Source organism: Grampus griseus (assembly GCF_964374135.1).
Source record: "Grampus griseus genome assembly, chromosome: 6".
Classification (NCBI taxonomy): domain Eukaryota; kingdom Metazoa; phylum Chordata; class Mammalia; order Artiodactyla; family Delphinidae; genus Grampus; species Grampus griseus.
In genome coordinates this window covers 79,154,008-79,178,704 of record NC_139000.1, presented here as the reverse complement: position 1 = coordinate 79,178,704, position 24,697 = coordinate 79,154,008, and the positions used below count along the sequence as shown (strand labels likewise).

The window sequence follows — 24,697 nt, the reverse complement described above, 5'->3', positions numbered from 1 at the left end:
TTGGACCCCACCTTAAAAATCCTCTCAAAAACAAAGACAAGGATAGGCCCTATCGCTAAGGGTTGTTGTAAGATCATGAATGTAAAGCACTTATCACAGTACCTGGCATGTCGTAAGTATTCCATAATTAATAGCTATTTTTTCAAGGGTAAAGTTCCCTCTTGGTGAGTTATACCTGCCTTCTGACTCTGACACAGGAATGACCCTCCCAGTACAGAAGTGTGTATTGGATGCATTCAGAACTGATGGAGATAACAAGATTCTGATTGCCACCTCAGTTGCTGATGAAGGCATTGTCATTGCTCAGTGCAATCTGGTCCTCCTATATGAGTATGTGGGCAATGTTGCCAAAATGATCCAAACCAGAGGTAAGAAAAGCTTTCATACCATTACTAAATGGCTGCCATTTTATCTGATTTGTGAATGTGTCTGTCATTCCAGTCTTTCTCCTTTACTGTGACCAATGGCACAGTGGACCCTGGTATCATTGGCCCTAAACGTGGCTTACTTGGTCAGGACTGGGTGGCTACCGTTTTGTCCACTAACATATACTCCATTTTGGTTCTTGTTCACAATGAATACTGATTACTGGACCGACATTGGCTGACATATTTATTGAAGGATAATTCCAACTTTGATTGACGCTTTGGCAGTCACATGCGGACCTTTTCTGGTTGTGCTTAGGTGCTGGTGGGCTCCCTGTATTCCAGAAGAGACACTCCAAGGAGTTGTGTCCCACTTGAACTAGACAGTCTCCTAACTGGTCTCTCTTACTTTTTCTAATTTCCATAACAACGGCTGCCACATCTTTTTTCCAGAAAAATAGCTCTGAGCATGTCCCTTGCCTGTTTAGAAACTCCAGTGTTTCCCCAATTTTCTTGGTGTTAAAGCATTTTCAAAATCCAGCACCCACTTATCTTTCCAACCTTATTCCGCATTCTTCCATTTTATTCATTAGCCACTTCAGCCTACCTGACTTTATCATTTCTTCCTTTTTGAAGGAATTGTACGAGTACTGCTTCTGCTGACCTTTGTTTTTCCTCTTCTCCTGCCTCCACATCACCTGTCCCTAATTCTCCCAGCTGGCAATAATCTCTAATTTGAATGCCCATGACCCTTTTATCCATCTTTCTTTTTTTAAAAAAAAAAATTATTTATTTATTTAGCTGTGCCAGGTTTTAATTGTGGCATGCAGGATCTAGTTCCCTGACCAGGGATCGAACCCTGGCTGCCTGCATTGGGAGCACGGAGTCTTACCCACTGGACCACAAGGGAAGTCCCTATCCATCTTTCTTTTTTTTATAAATTTATTTATTTATTTTTTGGCTGTGTTGGGTCTTCGCTGCTGTGCATGGGCTTTCTCTAGTTGCGGTGAGCGGGGGCTACTCTTCCTTGTGGTGCCCGGGCTTCTCATTGTCGTGGCTTCTCTTGTTTCAGAGCATGGGCTCTAGGTGCGCAGGCTTCAGTAGTTGTGGCACGTGGGCTCAGTAATTGTGGCTTGTGGGCTCTCAGGCTCAGTAGTTGTGGCACATGGGCTTAGTTGCTCTGCGGCATGTGGGATCTTCCCGGGCCAGGGCTTGAACCCGTGTCCCTTGCATTAGCAGGCAGATTCTTAACCACTGTGCCACCAGGGAAGCCCTCCCTATCCATCTTTCTTAGAGCAGTTATCATTTTCCACCTATATTCCGGTGGTTGTGAACATATCTTATTTCCCCATTTCCCCATCTGTTTATTATTCATCTTTGGGGCCCTCACCATGTCATCCTGAGGGTTCATGCCAGATTGTCTTTAAGCAGTATTTCTAATAATGTGCCTGTCCAGTCACACTGTACCATGGAGACCCCGAGGAAGCCTGCCTAAGGTGGGCTCCTTGTTTATCCGAATGTTTAATATGCAGGTGCACACCTGAGTTAGACCTCACACCCTACCAGCTCAGCTTTTCTAGAAAGTGGGATTCAGTGAATCAAAGTTGAATTTTAGGAATACCCCTATTTCTCTCATATTCTCAGATTTATCAGAGTTTTAAGTCAAAGACACCAAATAAAATATTTATTTTCTAATAGGCAGAGGAAGAGCAAGAGGGAGCAAGTGTTTCCTTCTGACTAGTAATGCCGATGTAATCGAAAAAGAAAAAATAAACATATATGAAGAAAAAATGATGAATGACTCCATTTTAAGCCTGCAGACATGAGATGAAGCAGTATTTAAAGAAAAGGTAAGTCTTTGTATCTGTGTTACTCTTTCAGAATCTGACTGTAAGTCACAAACAGTCCCTGTTTGTGAGCATGGCTGGTACCTGTTATCATATTGCTCTGAGTGTTATTTTACTTCACTATTCCATTCCATTCCATTCCCTGCACTGTGCGGCTTGTGGGATCTTAGCTCCCTGACCAGGGATTGAACTGTGCCCTTGGCAGTGGAGTCCTAACCACTGGACTGCCAGGGAATTCCCTGAGTGTTATTTTATTTTACTTTAAAATTTTTTTTTAACATTTCTATTTATTTATTTATTTATTTAGGCTGCATTGGGTCTTCATTGCTGCGTGTGGGCTTTCCCTAGTTGCAAGCGTGCGGGCTTTCCCTAGTTGCAACGAGCGGGGACTACTCTTTGTTGCGGTGTGCGGGCTTCTCATTGCAGTGGCTTCTCTTGTTGTGGAGCATGGGCTCTAGGCACAGGGGCTTCAGTAGTTGCAGCACACAGGCTTCAGTAGTTGTGGCACACGGGTTTCAGTAGTTGTGGCACGTGGGCTCAGTAGTTGTGGCTCGTGGGCTCTAGAGTGCAGGCTCAGTAGTTGTGGTGCACGGGCTTAGTTGCTCCACGGCATGTGGGGGTCTTCCCAGACCAGGGCTCGAACCCACGTCCCCTGCATTGGCAGGCAGATTCTTAACCACTGCGTCACCCAGAGTGTTATTTTAGAACCATAAGTTTATGCTTAAAATTTCACCCTGTGGTGAGCATCAGATTCATTCTGCTTTGAGTCTCAGTGAGTTAAAATATATTGTATTAGTGCTAATACCTGAAACTATGTTTTTAGATCTAAAAGGCAAACTGAGCTAAAATTGCTCTTAAGTTGACAGTTCATTATGAGCACTACACCCTAACACTGCAAGACACAGCTCTTCTTAGTCTTTTCCTCAAATCTCTCTTTAACATCCAGAGTCCTCAGGTAAAAGCTTCCAGTGCACTGTGCCTGGGAGGTGTGCCCAGTGTTGGAAGTACGTAGGTATGGATAATAGTGTGAACTTTGGAGTGGCGCACTGATTCAGTCCAGCATCTCGGTAGTGACCTTAGTTTAGTTGTAATTTCCTTTATAACACAGAAAAATGGGGGGGCAGATTGGGGAAACACACACATGCACACACACACACATACACCCATGCTTTCTGCAGACCATTTGCAGAGATTTTATCTCAGACTCTGGAAGCATTGAACTCTGCAGGTCTGGGGCAGGAGCTTTAACATTAGAATCAGTGGTTCCAGTCCCAGTTCTGCCACTTACAAAATGTGTGACTTCAGGTAGTTCCTCTTTGAGATCATCATTCTCCTTGTTTGTAAAGTTGGGAAAATAACAGTATTTGACTCACAGGGTAGTTTGGGGGATAAAGTGAGACATATGCATTGCTTCCTACAGTGCGTGGTATAAAATAAGTGCTCAAAAATGGGAGTTGTTACTGGACAGAGGCGTGAGGCCTACTTTAAACTTCATGAAGATGAGTCTTACAATTTAGTAGACTGATTCCATAGAGTTCATAATTTTGAAAAGTCATAATTTGTAGCTCAAAAAAGTATTGAGAAGCAATGAATGATCTAAAGCAAACTAATACTTATTTTAGGAAAAAATTACAGTGTTATGTCAGCGTTGACTCATTTTAAAGAACATTTCTTCCTAAAGTTTGGAGAACAAGATATTTAAAAATACCTCTTCCACACTTTCACTGAACAGAATTGAAGGGCAATTCTTTAGTTCCTCTTAATTTCCCTCCTTAATTTTACTTAGGATAGGGTTTTTTCACTGAGCCACTTCTCCATTTTGTAGCATACAGGGACACTGCTAATAAAGGCTTTAAAACCATGTTAGCTTTGGCATAATTCTTTATCTCCCTCACTGAGTAACAAGGTGCTTACACTCACATGTGGCAGAAGCAATAGAGTAAAAGTCTTGAGGCAGACGGAGGCTGGAACAAACACATAGACATTCTTTTGTAGGCAGTACACCAGGCCATAGAATGGGGTGAGGAGAAAATGGTTTAATATCTGTTGAATTAGGCTATTTAATAGCATTTGGGATTCCCCTAACACCCACAGATCAAAAACCGGCAGAGGTGGTAAAGAATCAGCAAGGGCCCAGCACAAGTGTGGCCACGAGTCATTGGCAGCTGGCAATGCCATGGCAGCTGGGAGCTCAGAGTCTTAGTGTCATCCCTGTCCTATCCTGGTGACCAGCCTCCACTGCTCTGTTGAAAGAAGAAGACCTTGCTTTCAAAGGCTTAGGAGAAGTGTATAATAAGTTAGGGAAAAACGGTATGCTCTTAAAACTAGAAGGAATTATGGTTCTTGGGGTAAGCCCCCTTTCTCTGGTGTTTTGTTAAGGGTTGGGCATTGGATCTGAGCACCTGGGCCCTTCATATCAAAGAAACTCTGCAGAAGAGAGGGAACCAGTTCAGAGATCTCTAGGGTAATCCCTGGGTAGGGGGGAGGGAGACTGTACACTCTCTTCTCTGCACCCACAGCTGCATTGTCCATTGTCTACGTGTGGCTGACCTTCACCAGAGCACTGTGGCCCTTGGGGAATCTCTGGTTACTCTCCAGCCATCTGAACATGTAGAGAGCCCAGAATCATCCAAGAACTTATTTCTATGATGGAAGCTTCAGGATCTGGTAGTATTTCGTTCTGGAGGAATAAAGTATAAAGGATATTTTTCACAGTTCTAGTTGTGGAGGGTCATTTGAAATCAAAATGAGGAAGCCTACTTTCCTTTCTTATGAGTAGAGAATAAGTTATGGGTTGAAAGTTCAATTTGACGGAATAACTTCCAACGTGATGTGTACCCATGACTGCACGCAATCGGGGTTTCATAGTTTCGCTCTTTCCACCTCAGTGCAGGGAGTTAGGCTGCTTCTCAACCACAGGTGGGCAATGGGGAAGCAGTGTGCTCTAGACTTAATTTGTGACTTTGGTTGAACCTCTTTATCCAGTTACTGAGTTTTACTTAGTTTTCAGTATAGCAGTAATAGTTTTAATTTATTAGGATTTATATTTATTGCCTTTATTGACATTTAAAATATTTGAGGTTATTAATAGTTAATGAATTTTAGTATATAATTGAATATCATTAGATATAAGTGATTTTTTTTAATTGGATGCCCAAAGGGCAAGTTTATATTTTTACCCTCTTTCCTATCAAATCCCCCCCACCGTGAGCCTGCATTAGGTAGTGATCAGAACCGTGTCTGAGAAAAAGAAATTAAAATTGCTCATAGGGAAATGTATATCATGTAACCCAGGAATTTCACTTCTAGAAATTTACCCAAAGGAAATAACGGGATTAAATATACATAATGCAACAGTTTTACGGCAGTGAAAACTTGAATTGAAAATAGGAAGCATTAAGCATCCTTTATTCTTACAAAAACAATGAAGGTAATTTCAAGTCGGATGGGGTGGGGAGTTGGGGGACAGAAAATCATATTTTGATTGTTTTCCTAACCTATATTCCAGGCCTAAATTTTTAAATATAAATCAAATTTTATTTGAATTTGAAGTGCTTTAGAGATCAATGGATTCTCTATGGATGATCAGTAACCAATACAAGATATACGGGGGTGGGACATTTCCATTCACAGTGACAACAATAACTGTGACTCATACATGCAGAACATGGGCTCTCCACCAAGCCCTGCAAATGCTTGTTTATTTATATCAACGGGCCTCACAGAGTTCCATGTGGTAGAGCCTCTTATTATGTCATGCTCCAGGAGGGAAACAGAGGCATGGAAGTTTTCAGTGTCAGTAGACCACACAGCTAGTTAGGGGTGGAGCTGGCAGGGCCCATCTGTTTAACTACTACATCTATTGGCCTAACCAGAAATGTTTGAAGTGTAAATAAGGACAACTAAAAAAATTTTACTTAGAGATAGAAGGTAGATTAAGACAAAAGAAATGCCATGCTCTTGAATGGAACGCCTGAATATTTTAAAGATGTGCATTTGCTGCAGATTCTCTTATAGGTTTATCATAACCCATAATCAAAGTATAAATGATTTTTTAAAATTTATTTCTTTATTTCTTTTTGGCTGCATTGGGTCTTTGTTGCTGCGCGCAGGCTTTCTCTAGTTGCGGCAAGTGAGGGCTACTCTTCGTTGCAATGCGCGGGCTTCTCACTGCGGTGGCTTCTCTTGTTGCAGAGCATGGGTTCTAGGCACGCGGGCTTCAGTAGTTGTGGCACGTGGGCTCAGTAGTTGTGGCTCGCGGGCTCTAGAGCGCAGGCTCAGTAGTTGTGGCGCACGGGCTTAGTTGCTCCATAGCATGTGGGATCTTCCTGGACCAGGGCTCAAACCCGTGTCCCCTGCATTGGCAGGCGGATTCTTAACCACTGCACCACCAGGGAAGCCCTAAATGATATTTTAAGTTGGTAAAATGGTTCCTGAGTTTATACAGAAGAATTGAAAATAGCTATGACATTTCTGAAAAAATAACTCATGAATGGGTATTGCCCTACCCAATACTAAAGTACAAATCACCATCATTAACATTTTCATGGTTCTCAGCAAAAGACTAGCCTAACAGACCGAGGCTAACAACAAGGAGCATTAGAGCTACGCCAGGCAGCCCTGAGCAATTATTAACTCACCTTACCTCCCAACAGCCCACAAAGTAAATGCTATTACTATTCCCATTTTGTATAATAATTGAGGAAACTGAGGCACTTGCCCCAAATCACACAGCTGCTGAGTGGTAGGAACAGGGTTTGCACCTAGGCTATCTGGTTCCACCTGGAACACTTGATAAAAGAGAGGCAGCGCCACAAACCACTGGGACAGAGCGGATCCTTCTACAGCTGATACTGTGGAAATCACCATGTTTCTTCTTCCTTTATGATGTTTCAAGTTTTCTTCTTTTATCATGTCCTTCTGTTTAGAGAACTTCCTTTTGCTCTTCTTTTAGGGAAGGTCTACTGGTGAACAAATTCTTTTAGTTTCCCTTCATCTGAGAATGTCTTGATTTCCTCTTCATTTTTGAAGGATATATTGCTGGATATAGGCGTCTGCGTTGACAGGTTTTTCTTTCAGCATTTGAAAAATACTGTGTCACTTTCTTCTGCTCTCCCATAGTGTCTGCTGAGAAATCTGGTGTCATCCAGATTGTTTTTCCCCTATAGGTCAGGTGTCAGTTTTTTTCTGGCTGCTTTCAAGATTCTTTCCTATGTCTTTAGTTTTCTGAAGTTTAATTATAATGTGTCTTGGTGTGGTTTCTTTGGGTTTATCCTATTTGGATTTGTCCAGCGTCTTGTATCTGTAGGTTTATGTTACATTATGTTAAATTTGGGAAATGTTCCGTCATTATTTCTTCCAGTACTTTTTAAGCTCTGCTTTTTCCCCTCTCCTTCCAGGACCCTAGTGTCATAAATGTTAGATATTTTTAAATGGTCCTAAAGGTCCCTGAGTCTCTGTTTATTTATTTATTTATTCATTTATTTTGGTCTGTTTTCTTTCTGTTGTTTGCATTGGGTCATTTCTATTATTCTGTCTTCCAGTTCATTGATTCTTTCCTTTTTCCTCTCCATTCTGCTGTTGAGCCCATCCACTAAGTTTTTTATTTTGGTTATTGTATCTTTTAGTTGTAAAATTTCCATTTTGTTCTTCTTTATGTCTTCCGTTTCTTTGTTGAGCCTCTATATTTGTTCGTGTTTCGAGTGTTTATGATGACTCATTGAAGCATTTTTATTATTGCTACTTTAAAATCTTTGTCAGATAATTCTCACATCTCTGTCATCTCCATGTTGGCATCAATTGGTTGTCTTTTTTTTTCCACTCAGTTTGAGATCTTTCTGGTTTCTGCTATGAAGAGTGATTTTTAATCAAAACCCAGAGATTTTCATACTATATGATGAGACTTGGGATCTTACTTAACCTTCTGTGTCAGCTGGCTTCTTTCTGATATCATTCTGTCAGGGGAGATGGGGGACATTGTTTCATCACTGTCAGGTAAAGGTAGAAGTCTTGGTTTCCTTCTCAGCCTTTGTTGATACCAGCAAGGAGAGGCTCCTTGTTACTGCTGTGTGGGGATGGGAGTTCTGGCCCCTCATGTGGTCTCCATGGACGCCACAGGTGAGGGGGGCTACCATTTGGCAGGACTGAAAATCCTGGCTTTCTCTGACACCAGCAGGTGGGAGTGTTGAGGTGCTTTGTTAACAGACCTGCAGAGTGGAAATCTAAGTTCCACACTTAGCCTCAGGGTTCAGGGTTTTTTGTTGTTGTTATTGTTGTTGCTGTTTTTTCCTGTGGTGTTTGGTAGAACAGCTATTGTCTGAAAGTTTTCTGTCTTGCTGGCTGCCCCTGTTCTGGTGGCTGCCCCTGTCCTGGTCTTTTGACCAGTAGCTAGAGAGATAGGGTTTTGTTGAGATTTCTTTGTCTGTCCCCATAGTCATTTCTGGTTGCCAGCTTCTTCAGCTCCATGTCTGGGATATAAGAGGCAAAATGAAAACCCAGGAAACTCACTACCATGTTGTTTCTAGGGTCCCAAGGTTCCTAGCTGGTCTGCCTTCCTCTCTTCACCCTACAGAATCTTATGTTTATTTTATATATAATGTCCAGGGTTCTTAGTTGTACTTAGCCAAGGCCTAAATTTTGAGATAGAATGTGGTCATCCTATACAGACATTTAATTTTACTGTAATTCAACAATACTCTCTGTGGTTGGAAAGGAAGAGAGAAAAAAGATTTTAGGTGGTGAGGGACTCTTCTGCCTACTGTTCCATTCAGTGAGTTTATGCCTTGAGAGTGGGTGTAATTATTCCTGAAACAGTTAATGCATATCATATGTCTGTTTGTGAAGGATTTTTTTTTTTTAAAGATTTAATTTTATTTTATTTTTGGCTGTGTTGGGTCTTCGCTGCTATGCAGTTGCAGTGTGCGGGCTTTGTTGCAGTGTGCGGGCTTCTCATTGCGGTGGCTTCTCTTGTTGTGGAGCGTGGGCTCTAGGCGTGTGGGCTTCAGTAGTTGTGGCACACGGGCTTCAGTAGTTGTGGCACGTGGGTTCAGTAGTTGTGGTACACAGGCTTAGTTGCTCCGCTCCATGTGGGATCTTCCCGGACCAGGAATCGAACCCATGTCCCCTGCGTTGCAGGCAGATTCTTATCCACTGTGCCACCAGGGAAGTCCCTGTGAAGGATTTTTAAAGTTTTACCAACTACTAAAGTGGAAAGCATGGTTCACATCACTATTTCACGGACATCTTTAGTGCTTTTATGGGCATCTTTGATGAAGATATTAAAAGGCTAATTGGAGGCCACAATTAAACATTAACTAACAAAGAATTCTCCTATTAGGAGAATCAATAAAATTACCTATGAGATTTTTATGAACAAAGCCAGGTACTGTATGTTCATGGAAGTTGTATAAGAATGAATGATTATGTACATATATATGTGTGTGTATATATATCCTAGTTATATTCAAATTACATATTTGAGGAGGTTCTTTTGTTTGTTTGTTTTGTTTTTTTGCATCTAGGTTTGCCAGATACAGATTCATGAAAAATTCATCAGGGATAATCAAGGAAAAGTAAAACCTGTGCTTGATAAGGAAAATAAAAAACTGCTCTGCAGAAAGTGCAAAACCTTTGCATGTTATACAGCTGATATAAGAGTGATAGAGATAGGCAGTCTTTTTAACAAATAGCACTGGGTCATTTTTTAGCACTCATTAAAGCTTATTATCTATCAGTGAGATATTTATAGTAAGAATACTATTATTCTGTTGTTATCATGGCCATGGTCCATGTATTTTTAAAAGGCTAAAAAGTTTAAAAGAAACCCTTGATGTTCAACAATAAAGAAATAGCTTAAAAATTGCTGCACAGCTACTTAATTATATATTACGTAGCCATTACAAATAATGGTTATGCTAAATGCACCATGGTATCCTGGATTAGATCCTAGAACAGATGAAGGATATTATTAGAAAAAGTGGTAAAACCTGTAGTTCAGTGTAAATCTGAAATTACTCGAAAATAAAGTTTATTAAACAAAGTGATTAGGAAGCTTATATAGTATAATGAAAAACTTCTTACAAACTAATGGTACAGTGGGAAAATTAACGAGGATAGAAAGTAGTAAATATGCTATGATCATAGCAGTGCAAAATAATAGCAGCAATACCACCATCACCACCACCACCAAAAAACCACTTATGTTTGTACCAAAAAAGGCTAGAGGAAGTATACTAAAATGTATTAATATTTTGAAGTGAGATACCATGATTTTTTCTCTTTCTACTATTTTGTGTTTTCTAAACTTTCTTCTGAGGATATGGATCACTTTTACAATGGAAGCAAAATCTCCTTATTTTAAAAACATGACATCTGCAGGGTAGCTTTCTAAAACTCTTAGATAAGGGTTAGAAAAATCTCCAAAGACAAAAATTGGATGTAACTATTGCTGCCGATTGGGGAGGGTGGAGGGCCTGGGCCGGGTCAGATGATGAGTTATTACTTTAGGGTTCTGTTTAGTCTTCAGAAAGCTGAGTCTTTAATCAGTCCAACATTGGAGCAAGAAGCGTATTAGGGGTAATACTGGCAAGTTCCCATACCTTTCTGAGTCTTTTTCTTTAGCAGTAAAAGGAAGGTCCTTTCAGCTCCAATTTGGGTGATCTTCTGTTGAAATGGCCCTTTTAGACTATGTTTTCCCGAGGGACTGGTTATGTAGGATCTGCGTTTGTTCTGTGCGCTGTGGTGTTTATTCAGGTTTATTCTAACGTTGACTGGGGGCGGGGCCAGTGGACACATTAGTCCCTGAGCCTCTTCAGATACACATTGACCCTTTGTTGTTGTTCTCTGTATCCTTTGGATTCTTCCTGTCAGGGCCACTGGTGAACTCAGGCTTCACAGATCTTCAATAAATACCTCTTTGTTTCTGAATTAATAAGGAGTATCTATTTTGGGGAGCCAGGTTGCCTGGAAACTTCTTAGTCCTCCTCTTCCTGAGGTGTCCCCTGCCCCCTCACTTGCACCTCCACCTCCACCCTAACCTCCACCTGTGTCACTGGTGGTCAGGCTGCGTGGATTCTACTCTGGCCTTGAGGTAAATCCACATTTCCTTCTTACTCCATCTGTAAAAGAATTGGGATCCCGCCTTCTCATCATCTCTGATTATTGTGGAGTTTTCTTTTTTTTAAATCACAGTTATGTTCTGGTTCTAACGTTCTGTTTTGTATGCTACTCGATCCCTTCATCCGTAGGAATGCCATTTCACTATGGTTGGAGTTGCTTTCAGGGAGCATTTTGAGTAAGTTACACCCCAGACCAAAGAGCTTTGGGAGTTTTGAGAAGAGAGCAAAGATCTTCTGTGCCAGGGAGGACTGCAGCTATGACTGGGGAATCCATGTGAAGTATAAGGTATTTGAGATTCCAGTTATAAAGACTGAAAGTTTTGTGGTGGAAGATGTTGCAACTGGAGTTCAGACACTGTATGCAAAGTGGAAGGACTTTCATTTTGAGAAGATCCCATTTGATGCTGCAGAAATGTCCACTTGAGCTCAGGACCTCAGTCTGCAGGGAAGGGGTGACCTTGAGTGAGGAAGAAATTAGACCAGTGGGTGAATCACAGATCACTTGTACCACTGTCAGGATATTTTCCCTAAGGCTTGTACTGTACTGAGTATATATCACTTAACTTCTGTTGTTTTCAGCAGTTTGTACTGTATCACTTACATAAAACACGAGTGAATGAATCACAGCACTCAGTGAATCACTTTGTAGGTCAGTAGAGCTTGGGAAAAATGAAAAAGGCTTAACTTATTGCCATTCTTCCCTTCAGAACCCACTGCCAGTGTGCACCGCTAGCCACTCAGTACACATTGAGATAAATGAATGAGTGAATGGAATGTTGAAAGGTTTCCCATGCTTCCCTTTCTTTCCTTAACCTACTGTAAACTGGCTTTTGCCCTTAATAATCTACTGAAATTGTTTTTGTCAAGGTCACCAGCGACTCTGGTGGCCCAATCCACTGGGCACGTCTTAGTCCTTCCCTCTGTTTGACCTCTTTGCTGCTTTTGGCCCTGTTGAATACTCCTTTCTTGGAACTCCCTCTTGGCCACTAGCGCTTCTAACTCTACCCCAGTCTTTTCTGTTGGCTCCTTTTTGCTGATCCTTTACACGTTGGTAATTCCAAAGGTTCAATATATATACACATACAGGCATAATAGTCACATACACTTGTGTTCTCTATGTGTGGCATCTGATCTTAAAATTCTACAGTGGACAATTTTTAGTTATGGGGGCATTTAAATAATACAGTACTCATTGAGAAGTTGATTTCTGTTCTTTTGGTTTACTGTACATCTTGACCGATTAATTTGTTTTCTTAACCTGTGCCATTGTTCCCTTCGAATGGTCATTTCAAGCCATTTTCCAGTAATAGTTGATGGTCAACATTCGGACTCTGTTCTCAGGTAGGTCCCTTGGATGATACTGAAGAGGCAGTTTAATTTGGCTGTCCTTTCTATTAAAAAACTTAGAATACATATCCGAATGGCATTCCTGTGTCATTTAACAAGGCTGATGCTCCAGAGCTTCGTTTGGGGTTTTCCAGACATGGAGACAACTACCTGAGTTTTACTGTCTCCATCCAGGCCAAGGTATTTTATGTTCCGCTCAGGATAGCCTCTGTAGTAATTTAAGCATCTTCTTAAAACAGATTCAGATTAGTTGTTTGTAATTCACTAGGACCATCAATGGCTTTAACAAACCTCCAAACATCATAAAATGTTAATATGCTCAGCATAAGGGGTCGCATAACTCTTTTCAGATAGCACTTATATCTGAAGGCTTACTGGTGTCCAGGAGGCCACCCAGACCCCCAGATCAGTCCTGGAGATCAGTGGGGTGACCTGCTGCAGCCACCTCTTCCTCCTTTTGATCTGATGAGAGTCAGAGAACTTGCCAGTTACATAACTTCTCCTAGGCTTAATTTTCTTCATCTGCGAAACAAGGATAACACATACCTGTAAGAGTTAGTAGAGAGTTTTTTTTTTTTTTTTTTAGTAGAGAGTTTTTAACTGAAATAACATAAAGTACTTGATATACATAGTAGTTGTTTGATAATGGTTATTAATAGTATTCTTAGTAAGACACAATAAAATGGGTTATTTAAGCCAACTTGCTTGCTAATTTTTATTCATTTTCCATTTATATTTTATTAGAGAATTAACGTTCTGGTCACCAGTTTTAATATGGGCGTTGTTCCCACACCACCAAGCAATTCACCAACGGGGTGTCCTACCATTCAACTCAATTCTGCCACTATCTGCCTGGAGATGGCGTCAGATCCCTACAAGTTAAGGGCTCAGTCTTACAAAACTGCCCCACCTCTTCCCTACTTCAGAAGCCAAATTGTTATTACCTGTGCCTCTGACCAATTGAATACAGATGAGAGGTTACAGCAACCTCCTCTGTGGGCTTAATTTGCTAGAGAGGCTCACAGAACTCAGAGAAACCTTTTACTTACTAGATCATTGGTTTATTATAAAAGGAAGTAACTCAGGCGCAGCCAGATGAAAGAGATGCATAGGGTAAGGTTTGGGGAAGGGGCTCAGAGTTTCTGTGTCTTCTCTGAATCTCTACGTGTTCACAAACCTGGAAGCTCTTTGAACCTTGTCCTTTGGGTTTAATGGAGGTTTCATTACGTAAGCATGATGGATTAAATCATTGGCCATTGGTAATTTATTCAACCTCCAGCCCCTCTCCCCTCCCCTGAGGTCAGGGGGTGGGACTGAAAGGGCTAACCCTCTAATCACGTGGTTGTTTCTCCGGTAACCAGCCCCCATCCTTAGGGGTGGTCCAAGAGTCGCTCCTTAACATAACAAGAGACACCTTTGTTGCTCTTATCACGAAATTCCAAGGGTTTTAGGAGCTCTGTGCCAGAAACTAGGGACAAAGACCAAATATATATTTCTTATAAATCCCAATCTAACAAGTATCTCTTTGTATATGTGAGTGCCCTTTTTGGATGCTGCTATTTAAGGACTCCAATAGGATGTATACAACATCCACTGGAAATCTATTTGAGAAAAGTTCTTGCAAGTATCTAAATAATTCAATTTGGATGAAGGTGAATAGTACAGCCAACAGAAGAATGCAGGCTAAAGCTGAAACAAGAAAAATAATTTCCTTGTTTGACTTTAGCCTGGAGTCAAGCCATTGCAGGCATAGAGCATGGAACAGAGTAGGCATTTGGTTAATATTTATTGAATGAAAGAAACCAGTAGGTAGGGTTTTAAGAATTGCGCACTCTTAACTGATGTCCAAATGCTGGTCGTTGGATTCTAGGTCAAAGGCTGCATTTCAGAACCAACTGGGGAGTCTTTTTCATGGCACATGCCCAGCCCCCTTAGAACATCCTGCCAGGGTGTGTCTAAAAACGTGTATGTTTTGAAGTTCCTCAGGTGGTTCTGATATAATCTGATAACAACCACTCGATCTGGTTAACTCTGTGGTCCCCACCAGTGCTCACCTTGTGATATTTTCACCTGAAATGAAAAGTCACCTTCAGTCAAATGCCTGATTGTGTCACAAGGCCAGTAAACTGATTCCCACCCTTAAAACTGACATTATTATTTGAATTTAAAAACAAGCCATCAGGTCAGTGTTTCCTCAAGTGTGTCGTTTGAAACCCAAGTGCTGTGAGATGCTCTGAAGAAAGCAGTTCTGTGGGCAGATAGGATTCTATATTGTCTGCTGCCCCCTCTCCCCTCAAATGAGTGATTTCCAGTACACACTGCCATTGTGTGTCCTTATGTCAATTCTGTGGTAATAAGGCCCGTTTAACCCAGTGGTTCCCAGATACCCCGACCCTGGACCCCTTTTATTCATGGGACGTTGTTAACATCCTGTAGAAGCACAATAGCAGATACTCAGCCCTGATGCTGACTAGACAACCAGAACCAAACTGGAGTATTAATTTCAGGATCATACCAGTAACTCTGTTTTATTATATTATGTAATAAAACTAAATTCCACTCAACAAATCTGTATTTAAAAAGTAGATCTCAGTTTTGGGGATGCAAATTATTAAACCTGTTAAAAATATCAGCTGTAATTCTATAATCTTTGTGCACAATGATTAGGCTGTCTGGGTGAACAAAAGCTACTTGGATGTTAAATTCTGTTTGTGGTCATGACATTTAACAACTTCCAAAGAAGGTAGCCAGTGGAACCTTGGCTCCTGATTTTCAGAAGCAGCTCTCCGTTGCTCCTCATAACCTGCAGGGTGCGCCACACTGTCCTAACTCAACCCTGAAAGGCCAACTGTGCCAAAAATAAGGTTCTTCATTTAGGTGACTAGCAAACTTCCAGTATGTTTGGCCTAGGGAATACTGGGAGACAGATCTCTACAACCACAAATTATTAACTGTGACCCCAGAGCTGCCGGTGGCCATATCCCCCCGCACACGGCCCGCCCCAGAAAGAGGCCGTCACAAATGAAGGGCGAGAGGGGAAACGATAGGGAAGGAAACTGTTTGAGTCATAGATCCAATCAGACCTGCCGCCATGGCCACCCGTGTTCTTCAAGTTCTTTGAGCCAATTTTTTTTTTTTTTTTTTGCTTTAGGCAGTTTGAATTGTGCTTCTAACACTACAACTAAGAGTCATGACTAATATATCCTTCTCCTAGATTATTCTTCACTTACATGAAGGCTGTCCCATAGCCAAAGACACATGTGCTTATTTGCTGCATTAAAAAAGTTGGTCAGTGAACTCACTGTGCACACCAAGGAGCGCTTGTTTCCCTAGGAGGGATCAGGCAGGAATGGATTTAGAAAACTAAGAACAAAGGAGATGGGAACCCCATAGAGAGGAAGGAGGGGCTGGGTCTAGCATAGAGCAGCACACTTCTAATCTGGAGAGTAAGCAGCCCAGTGCCTTCTTGAGAAACCAGGTAAAAGGGGTCTATTTGTTCAGCCTTGTGGAGAGCAAGGATGGGACACTGGCTGAGACATTTTATCAATGAACAAGATAGTGTGTTTGGAGGTAGAGGAGGGGAGTCCAGAAGTGAAGGGATCCCATTCCAGAAGTCATAGCTGCAGGAATCTGTTTCCTCATAAGCACTGATTGTGGGGAACCAGGCTGCTCCCACGCTCCGCAATGGAGGGCTAAGGGGTGGACGTCTGTTTTCTCAGCCCTTCTTAGTGTTTTTATCCTAGGACTGCTCTTAATTTGAGGGTCACAGCCTTGTCTTGTGCAACAGGGTTCTGTTTGTAATTTTTATTCATGAACAGAAGCTAGATCCCAGGACGTCAGAGGCAAGGACGCTCAATAACCTGCCTTGTCCGTCATCTGGGAAGAGGTGGAGACAGGATTTGATCCTAGGTGTTCTACTGACCAGCGCACAAACCCTGAGTGCTAAAGTTGAGACTTAAAATTCATTACAAGAAGATTAATTTGTAAGCTGTTAAGGTGCCCTGTTATGGACTGAATGTTGTCCCCCAAAATTCATGTCGAAGCCCTCCCGGACACTGTGACTCTGGAGATGGAACCTCTAGGGAAGTAATTAAGGTTAAAAAAGGTCACGAGAGTAGGGCCCTTGAAAGACGAAGATACCAGAGAGCTCATTCATTCGTGCTTTCTCTCCGTGCACATGCACTAAGGGAAGGCCATGTGAGGACACAGTGAGAAGGTAGCTGGCTGTAAGCCAGGAAGAGAGAGAGCTCTCACCAGAAAATGAATTTGCTGGAACCTCAATCTTGGACTTCCAGACGCCAGAACTGTGAGAAAATAAATTTTTGATGTTTGAGTCACTCAGCCTATGATATTTCATTATGGCAGCTGGAGTAGCTTAAGACATGTGCCCTGAAATGACTTCAGTGATGAAAATGAGCAGATAACCTAGATGAAAATAAAAAAATTATGATCCGTTCACCAGACTACATGATTGCTACTGCTACCAGGCTATTGCCACCTTCTTGTTTGCTCCCAAATGAGGTTCAACACAGCCATTTAACCTGCATATTACTGACGTGGTTACAAAAAGAGGAGAACTCGAAGGTCATCCAGGCTTCAGGATCCTGCAGTCTGAGATCTGCTCTGCTCTACATATCCCAAAACGAGGGGCACACACACAGCAGAATTCAGTATCAAAGTCAAAAAGTTTTCCTTGAAAATAGATTTAATCGTATTCAAATTAGAAATGTTCTGCATCTCTCTCCAAAACCACATCTAAAGTTCTCTCGATACATGAAACATTTTCTGGGGAAAATGTTTGAATATAGTAAAAGAAACCTCCATATTTCTTCAGTGTTGATCTATCAAAAGGTACATAATCAAAAAATTTCAACCTCAGCCATCCACGAGGCGTCTGGATCATTCACTCTGGAGGAAAAGGCGGGGCGAGCGGATCACAGTCATGGCTAGGATTTGAAGTGTGAAAAAGTTCTTCTCTGCCTTGTCAGTTAACTTTGGGACAGTATGCAGAGGCAAAGGACTCTCAAGGGAAAGGTTTCATTGAGCAGAGGGTAACAGAGGAACCAAAAATCAGGCAGGAGACATTTGTGTTCAGCTGAACAGTACAGGCTAAGAGTGAAAAATCAACATATTCTGTGATCAGTAACTGTAAAGGGCTCAGCTCTCCCTTCCTGGCACAACTGACAATCCCACCATTCTAAGCTTCCAAATTCTAGAAAAAGATAAAAAGATTAACAAAAATAGAGCATGTAGAGACTGCTGATTTTGTGTGCAGAGGATGGGCACCGGAACCTTAGGGCACCCTGGGCTGGAAGCGCCCCTGCGTGGAGGGGAGGAGAGGGGAGGGGAAAGGCTGGGGTGGAGAGACTGCCACGCCAGGGCCTGCGGGCTGTAGGCACTGCGCTTCCTCCCCGCTGCGGCCAGGATGCCCATCTCCGAGGAAACCAGGGCCTACTTGGCCATCTTGCGAATCATGTAGTTGAGGATGCCCCCGTTGTGGAAATAAGTGAGCTCCACGTCGGTATCAAACCTCATGACAGCCTGGAAGGTCTTGCCGGTATCCAGCTGGGAGGACGAAGAAGCAGAGAAGAATCGCTGAGGGAGGAAGCGAGCCAGCCCTTTCCAGAGGCATCCTGCCCGGCCTGCCCTCAGGCTACCCCTCCAAGTGTGGTCCACACTCCGGCAGTGCCGGGGACAGGCGCACGCTGGCCCCAGCCCAGACCTGCTGAGCAGTAAGTTGAATTTTATTTAACAAGATCCCCAGTGTACTGATCTACACGGTAAAGCAAGCACTGCAGAGAGTAAGTGATGGAAGTGAGAGACACCTGAGAATTAGAAATAGCCTCTCAGGGCAGTAGCTAGTAGTGGCGTTTGGGATATTTTTTAAACATCCTCCAGGGACTGCCCGAGGATGGAAGTGTCGGCAGTCAGCAGATGTTTCGTTAAGGTTGTCCATTAGGCACTGGCCCAGCTGCTGACCCTGGGACACAGCTCAGCAGCTTAGTCTGTCTGGGCAGCTAGGTCACCCTGGGACCATGGTGCTGGTTCTTCATCCTTACCTCATCCAGGGCACTGTCTTTTTCACCTTTGGGCTAATCAAAGTCGGCCGCTTGGGGGTGAGGCTCAGGACGGGGTGAGTGTGTCTGTTCACAGGTTTATAATAAAAAGGTGTTTTTTGTTTGTTTTTTTGAGATACGCAGGCCTCTCACTGCTGCGGCCTCTCCCGCTGCGGAGCACAGGCTCCGGACGCGCAGGCTCAGTGGCCATGGCTCACGGGCCCAGCCGCTCCGCGGCATGTGGGATCTTCCTGAACTGGGGCACGAACCCACGTCCCCTGCATCGGCAGGCGGACTCTCAACCACTGCACCACCAGGGAAGCCCTAAAAAGGTGTTTTGTTTTGTTTTGTTTTGTTTTTTTGCGGTATGCGGGCCTCTCACTGTTGTGGCCTCTCCCGTTGCGGAGCACAGGCTCCGGACGCGCAGGCTCAGCGGCCATGGCTCACGGGCCCAGCCGCTCCGCGGCATGTGGGGTCTTCCCGAACCGGGGCACGAATCCACGTCCCCTGCATCGGCAGGCGGACTCTCAACCACTGCGCCACCAGGGAAGCCCTAAAAAGGTGTTTTGTTTTGTTTTTTGCGGTATGCGGGCCTCTCACTGTTGTGGCCTCTCCTGTTGCGGAGCACAGGCTCCGGACGCGCAGGCTCAGCGGCCATGGCTCACGGGCCCAGCCGTTTCGCGGCATGTGGGGTCTTCCCGGACCGGGGCACGAACCCGTGTGCCCTGCATCGGCAGGCGGACTCTCAACCACTGCGCCACCAGGGAAGCCCCTAAGAAGGTTTTTAAGGTAATGTGAAAATGCCCTTTCGCTGAGATTTCATCACCGTTCTCTGGGCTGAGATTGGGAGGAACAGGACACAGTGGGGCTGGCAGGTTTGGGAGGAAGGATGGAACTGATAACTCTATGAGTAAACAGAATAAATAATAAACCGACATAGTGTGGCATCACTGTGCTGGCAGGTCAGAAAGGTGCTAGTAGAACTCCTAAGTCTAAAGCATGTCTACTGAAGGATTTATTTTTCCTTCCAAATCCCACTGATTTCCTTCTAACAAGATTGATGATGAACACAGGGCCTTTGAGCTGGGCCTGGCATGGAAAGGCGCCGACTTACCTTGACCTGGACTTTCATTCGTGGTTTGAGGGTTTCTGGAATGCTGATAGTGTATCGTTCCCGCCCTGTGAGTCCTAGGGTGTCTGCATTCTCCCCGGGGAGATACTCGAGGGGGATCACCCCCATCCCGACCAAGTTACTTCGGTGAATACGCTCGTAACTCTCAGCCAGGACAGCTCTGATTCCCTGATGAGCCAACAGAGTAGTGTGGACAGTTTTTCTTTAGTTACACAGACACATTTTACTATGATCTATAACTGGCAATATACAGCAATGATCAATAAACCAGGATACTTGATTAACTAGAATATCCCATCCTCAAATGTTAGTTAACTGTAATATAATAGTAAGATAGCCCTAAAAGGTCTCAATATCTAGGGTACACTTTTAAGATCCCCTGAATCAGGGTTACTCAGGAAGCTTGTTAAAAATGTAGATTCTTGAGTCACAGATGTAGAAAACAAACTTATGGTTACCAAGGGGGAAGGGAGGGCGATAAACTGGGAGATTGGGATTGACATATACACACTACTATATATAAAATAGATAACTAGTAAGAACCTACTGTATAGCACAGGGAACTCTACTCAATATAATGACCTATATGGGAACAGAATCTTAGAAAGAGTTATACATATGTATATGTATAACTGATTAATTTTGCTGTACAGTCGAAACTGACAGAACATTGTAAATCTATATTCCAATAAAAATTAATTTAAAAAAATGTAGATTCATGGGTACTACCCCAGGTCTACTGTATCAGAATCTCTAACAGGGAGCATGGGTGGGAGAAGACAGTGATTCTTTTAATTTAGGAGAACCATGGGTATAGAGCAGTAGTTCTCAAACTCTGCTGAATATTAGAATCACTGGGGAGACTTTTAAAAGCCCGATGTCCTGGTCTTTCCCCTTACCAGTTAAACCAGAATCTCTTAGAATGAGATCCAGGCACAGGTGTTTTTTTAAAATATCAAGGTGTTTCCAAATTTAAAAGCAAATTTATAGAGGAAGGGCAGATTCTTTAAGACAGTAGATATTTTGTATGGATTTATGTATATATGTACTGTATACTTATTTTGGGGGAAGTGGTAATCTTTGTAAACACAGGTCATTCACATCTCAAGCTCTGTGTAAAGGGCCTTGCAGCACTGCAGATCACAGCTGCCCTCTCTGCATGAGGACAGCCCGGGGTTGCCTAGTGGCCAAGGCTGGGCAGCTACAGAATGAAGTGTGTACGGCTGTCTGGGCAGACAGAACTTGGAGCAGTTCTGTAGAGAAGTCTAGACGTGTATGGTCAGGCCCCTCAAGATGGCTGTTCTCTTGCTCTTTGTACATCCCCTGCTCGACCAGTCCCTGCTTCACCTCCGCCCTACTCACATGAATGTGCTTGCCCCCTGCCCCTTAAAGTCAGAACGGCCCCACCTGCTAGTTTATTAAAGGGAAACATCTGCCCTAGTGGTGGTGGTTAACCTGAGGGGCTGTGAGGCACAGGCCCCAGCTGCTGGTTTCCCTGGTAACTGATGAGCCAACCTGACATCAATCCCCCCTATAAATGGTAGCCTCCTTCTCCCGCAGGGGAGGGAAGACTTGCTGTGTCCTGCTTGCTGTTTGCTGCACACGGTGGGCTGTTGCCCCAGGACCTTGCTTCCGATGTGTAAGAGCCCCCCTCTATTAAACCACTGATGTCTCTGTCGCTGTATCCGGGCTCCTTCTTTGGTCTTGTGGCTGGTGCAGCCCAGCGAGCCTCTAGAGAGCCCCTCGGTGCCAGGTCTCTTCTTATTTCCCCAGATCTCACTGTCCCCACCTGACTGCTCCCTGCAGCGCCCAGCTCCCTTCCTAAAATCCTTTCTTCTGTAATTTCTTAGGTTCTTTTCAGCAGTTTCTAGAAAAGGCAGGCCTTTGACAAATTACCAACTAATAAGAACATCTCCCCCCCACCCACTGCAAACTGATTGCCTAAAAAAAAAAAAAAATAGGTGTGATGTTCAAAGACATTTTTCAGAAGCCTGGGAGTCTGGAGGGCTGCGTGCCAGACAGCCATTTTTTTTTTACTGTACTCGTGGATATCAACTTACTTAGCATCTGCCAAGTGCATTGATTTGCTCGAGCCATCGTTATTTAAATTGATACCAGCTAAGCTATTCTACCCTATCCTGAGGATTAAAGTCAGTCACCAGGAGTGTGCCCTGCTTTCAGGGCAAGCAAATGCTCAAGAGGTAAAAGGTCCTGCGTGGCCCCTCCCACAGGGACACCTGACGCAGGTCAAGCCCTGAAATGGCTGAAGGTTCCAAAGAGCTGACTGTCTACATACAGAGAGGGCTTCCTTTTCTATTGAGCCTGTATGCAGACTTTTCACAGGCAGTGATAAGCAACTGTTAAAATGTGCATTCCCCGAGCTTATCCAAAGCTCAGGCTCCTTACTTTTTCCCTTCTGTGAACCTGACGATACAGTAGCAGTAGCTTATTCCTCACATTCACCTGGGACAAGAGCCTTGAATAAACTTCAGGTGTTAACCTCTGAGAACGTTATGACAACCATGAAACCTTCCCCATTAAAAAAAAAAAAAAAGGCACATACTACACACTTCTGGATGGATAAACTTCGGAACCCTCCCCCCAGCTGTTCTGTAGACACCCCCAAAGATCCACAGCTCCCAGGATAGCAATGTTTGATCTAAGGGAAGCCAGTGAACTCTAGATTACCCTTCACTCAGTGAAGTAAATCCTGATCTACCAAGAAGCAGGAGATGAGTAAACATTCCCTGCTTTCCCGAGCTTGCTTTGCTCTTCTACATCTTGCAAAGTAAAGCAAAGCGTTTTATTTCTGGCCTCCCTCCCAGCTTCCCTTCCGGTTCAGACGGGCAGCTGCCTGCGGGGATGTCTCTGCATCCTACTCACCAGTAGGAAAGGGCCCTTGGCCGCCCAGTCTCGGGAGCTGCCTGAGCCGTACTCTTTGCCGGCCAGAACTATCAGGGGAAGGCCCGCCTGCTGGTACCGCTCAGAGGCATCGAACACGTCAAGCTGAGGAAGAGAAGAGGAAGGTTTTACAGACACAGTAAAGGCACAGAGTGTGGACACGGGGCAGTGAGTCCTGGTGGGACATGCAGGGGCAGAAGTGCCTGTAGTCGGCCAAGCCAACGTAAAGTCAATGGAACACTCAACCAGTCAGTTGCCTGGTCTACAAATTTCCAGTTAACTCCATCTACGTACCTCTGTCAAATTGAATTTTATACTGTTAAGTGAAATGCCCAATTGTCCTAGTTTTAGAAAAACATTCAAATCCTAGGGCATCAGGGGAAAAATAGGAAATTAGATCAGTTTTTTTTTTAACTCTTCCATTGATTAAAATATTTTACAGCTAAAGCAGAGAATCCCACCTAAACCTGGGTTTTGACTGAGTACCAGAAACTCAGTGATGGTCAGTTGTGAAGGGTAGCCAAACAGAAAGAAGGTCACGTGTTCAGAAATTACATAAAATGCAAACTCTTATTTGTCACCCTTCTACATGGAGGTCAAGGTAGAGACAGTAGAAACACTGATGGAAGCACCAATCAATAAAGGACAGGAAAGGATTAATGGACCTTTTAGTATATATGGGAAACATCTTACACAAATAGATTCATTTGTTTCTCACAGGAACTCTGAATATTCTGCTGAGCTGAGACTTCACAAAGAGATGATATCATTGCTGGTGAGTAATAAAACATTGTTTTCTCCTGGCTACTTAAGTCAGAAAATAAGATCTGTCCTAAAGAAGGAGTATTTGATTTGAAAGGAGCTCTAGAAAGGTATCTAATCAAATTCTCAAGTAGGCTTTCACAAATTACTATTGCGGTGAAAGGATGGAGACAGTGGTTGATGTCACACGGCATCGCCTAAATCTGGGTAGGATTCTGTATGTCTTTAGCTGGATAGAGCTCATGAATATAGAAACTGTTTAAAAACAAACAAACAAACAAAAAAAAAACCAGTGAAAGCCTGCTCTAGCCAAATAGCCTGGATCCTTTCAAAGACCAGAAAGAAACAACCTACCTGATATTTTCAGAGGTATCTATTAGTAGCTTTGTATATTAAGACTGTGGGAGTGTGTGTTTTTTAAAGTGCTTTCAAAACTATCGCAAAGCTGACAATCCCGTGGCAAAGCAGGTCTTGGAACCCAAGGTGAGTGGGACTAAGCAGGTCTAGAATTGCAAGCTCCTGGCTTTTCTCATACATGAGCCAAACTGAGAGTAGCAAGCAGCTTATAAAGCATCAGCTCCTGTACTCTCCCGCTCTTCCGAAGAAAACATAAAATTTAGTGGTTTCTTCTGTTATTGTGCCTCTGTATCCCTAAGTATTTAATCAGCCAGTTCTTCATTTCTCCTTTTTTATTGTTAATTTCCTACTTTGATGATTTAGTTCTTTTAACCACCGCGCTCCTTCCCCTCCCCCACCCCTACTCTCCGCGGCCTTCTAATATCATTGTCATACATTTTGATTATGTAAATGCCACTTATAGCTGAGCCATATAATATACTCTGATTTCCTTTTCTTGGCAATTAAAAAAATTTTTTTCCACTGGGATAAAATTTTTGCATGTGTGCTCACCTATTTCTGTGTCCCTACCTGTTAATTAATTCCCAAATGCACTGCCTAAAGTATCAATACAAGTCTTCTCTAAAGACATTCAAATCTATCAGGCAATCTAATTTAAAAATCTTTTTCATGGGGTGTCACTCCTGGAACCCAACATTCCTGTGTGGACTGATGGCTCTCTGAGGACATGGTGTATTCCTGTTCTTTCCCCAACATCCTGTTGATTCCCTGTATTTCTTTTTCTTGGATCCTACATCTTCCTCTTTTTTTGGTT

At 43.2% G+C, this 24,697-nt stretch overlaps 2 protein-coding genes across 2 annotated transcripts in view; one reads left to right on the top strand and one right to left on the bottom strand.

The window, feature by feature from the left end:
- RIGI (RNA sensor RIG-I) overlaps positions 1-11,752 on the top strand; it is a gene marked incomplete at both ends in the record, with an annotated part of 39,273 nt that extends 27,521 nt beyond the window's left edge. Inside the window, 6 exon segments of the mRNA XM_082656902.1 lie at positions 198-368; positions 2,064-2,188; positions 2,192-2,215; positions 9,733-9,876; positions 11,458-11,501; positions 11,503-11,752. Coding sequence (XP_082513028.1) covers positions 198-368; positions 2,064-2,188; positions 2,192-2,215; positions 9,733-9,876; positions 11,458-11,501; positions 11,503-11,752 — 758 coding nt within the window.
- A 5,616-nt stretch (positions 11,753-17,368) lies between these two features.
- The window catches only part of ACO1 (aconitase 1), a 58,958-nt gene continuing 51,629 nt past the window's right edge, over positions 17,369-24,697 (bottom strand). The window contains exons 19-21 of the mRNA XM_082656069.1: positions 22,747-22,869; positions 19,846-20,031; positions 17,369-18,240 (exon numbers count right to left, since the gene is read on the bottom strand). Coding sequence (XP_082512195.1) covers positions 18,127-18,240; positions 19,846-20,031; positions 22,747-22,869 — 423 coding nt within the window. The 3' untranslated portion in view covers positions 17,369-18,126. The remainder of the gene's footprint in view (positions 18,241-19,845; positions 20,032-22,746; positions 22,870-24,697) is intronic.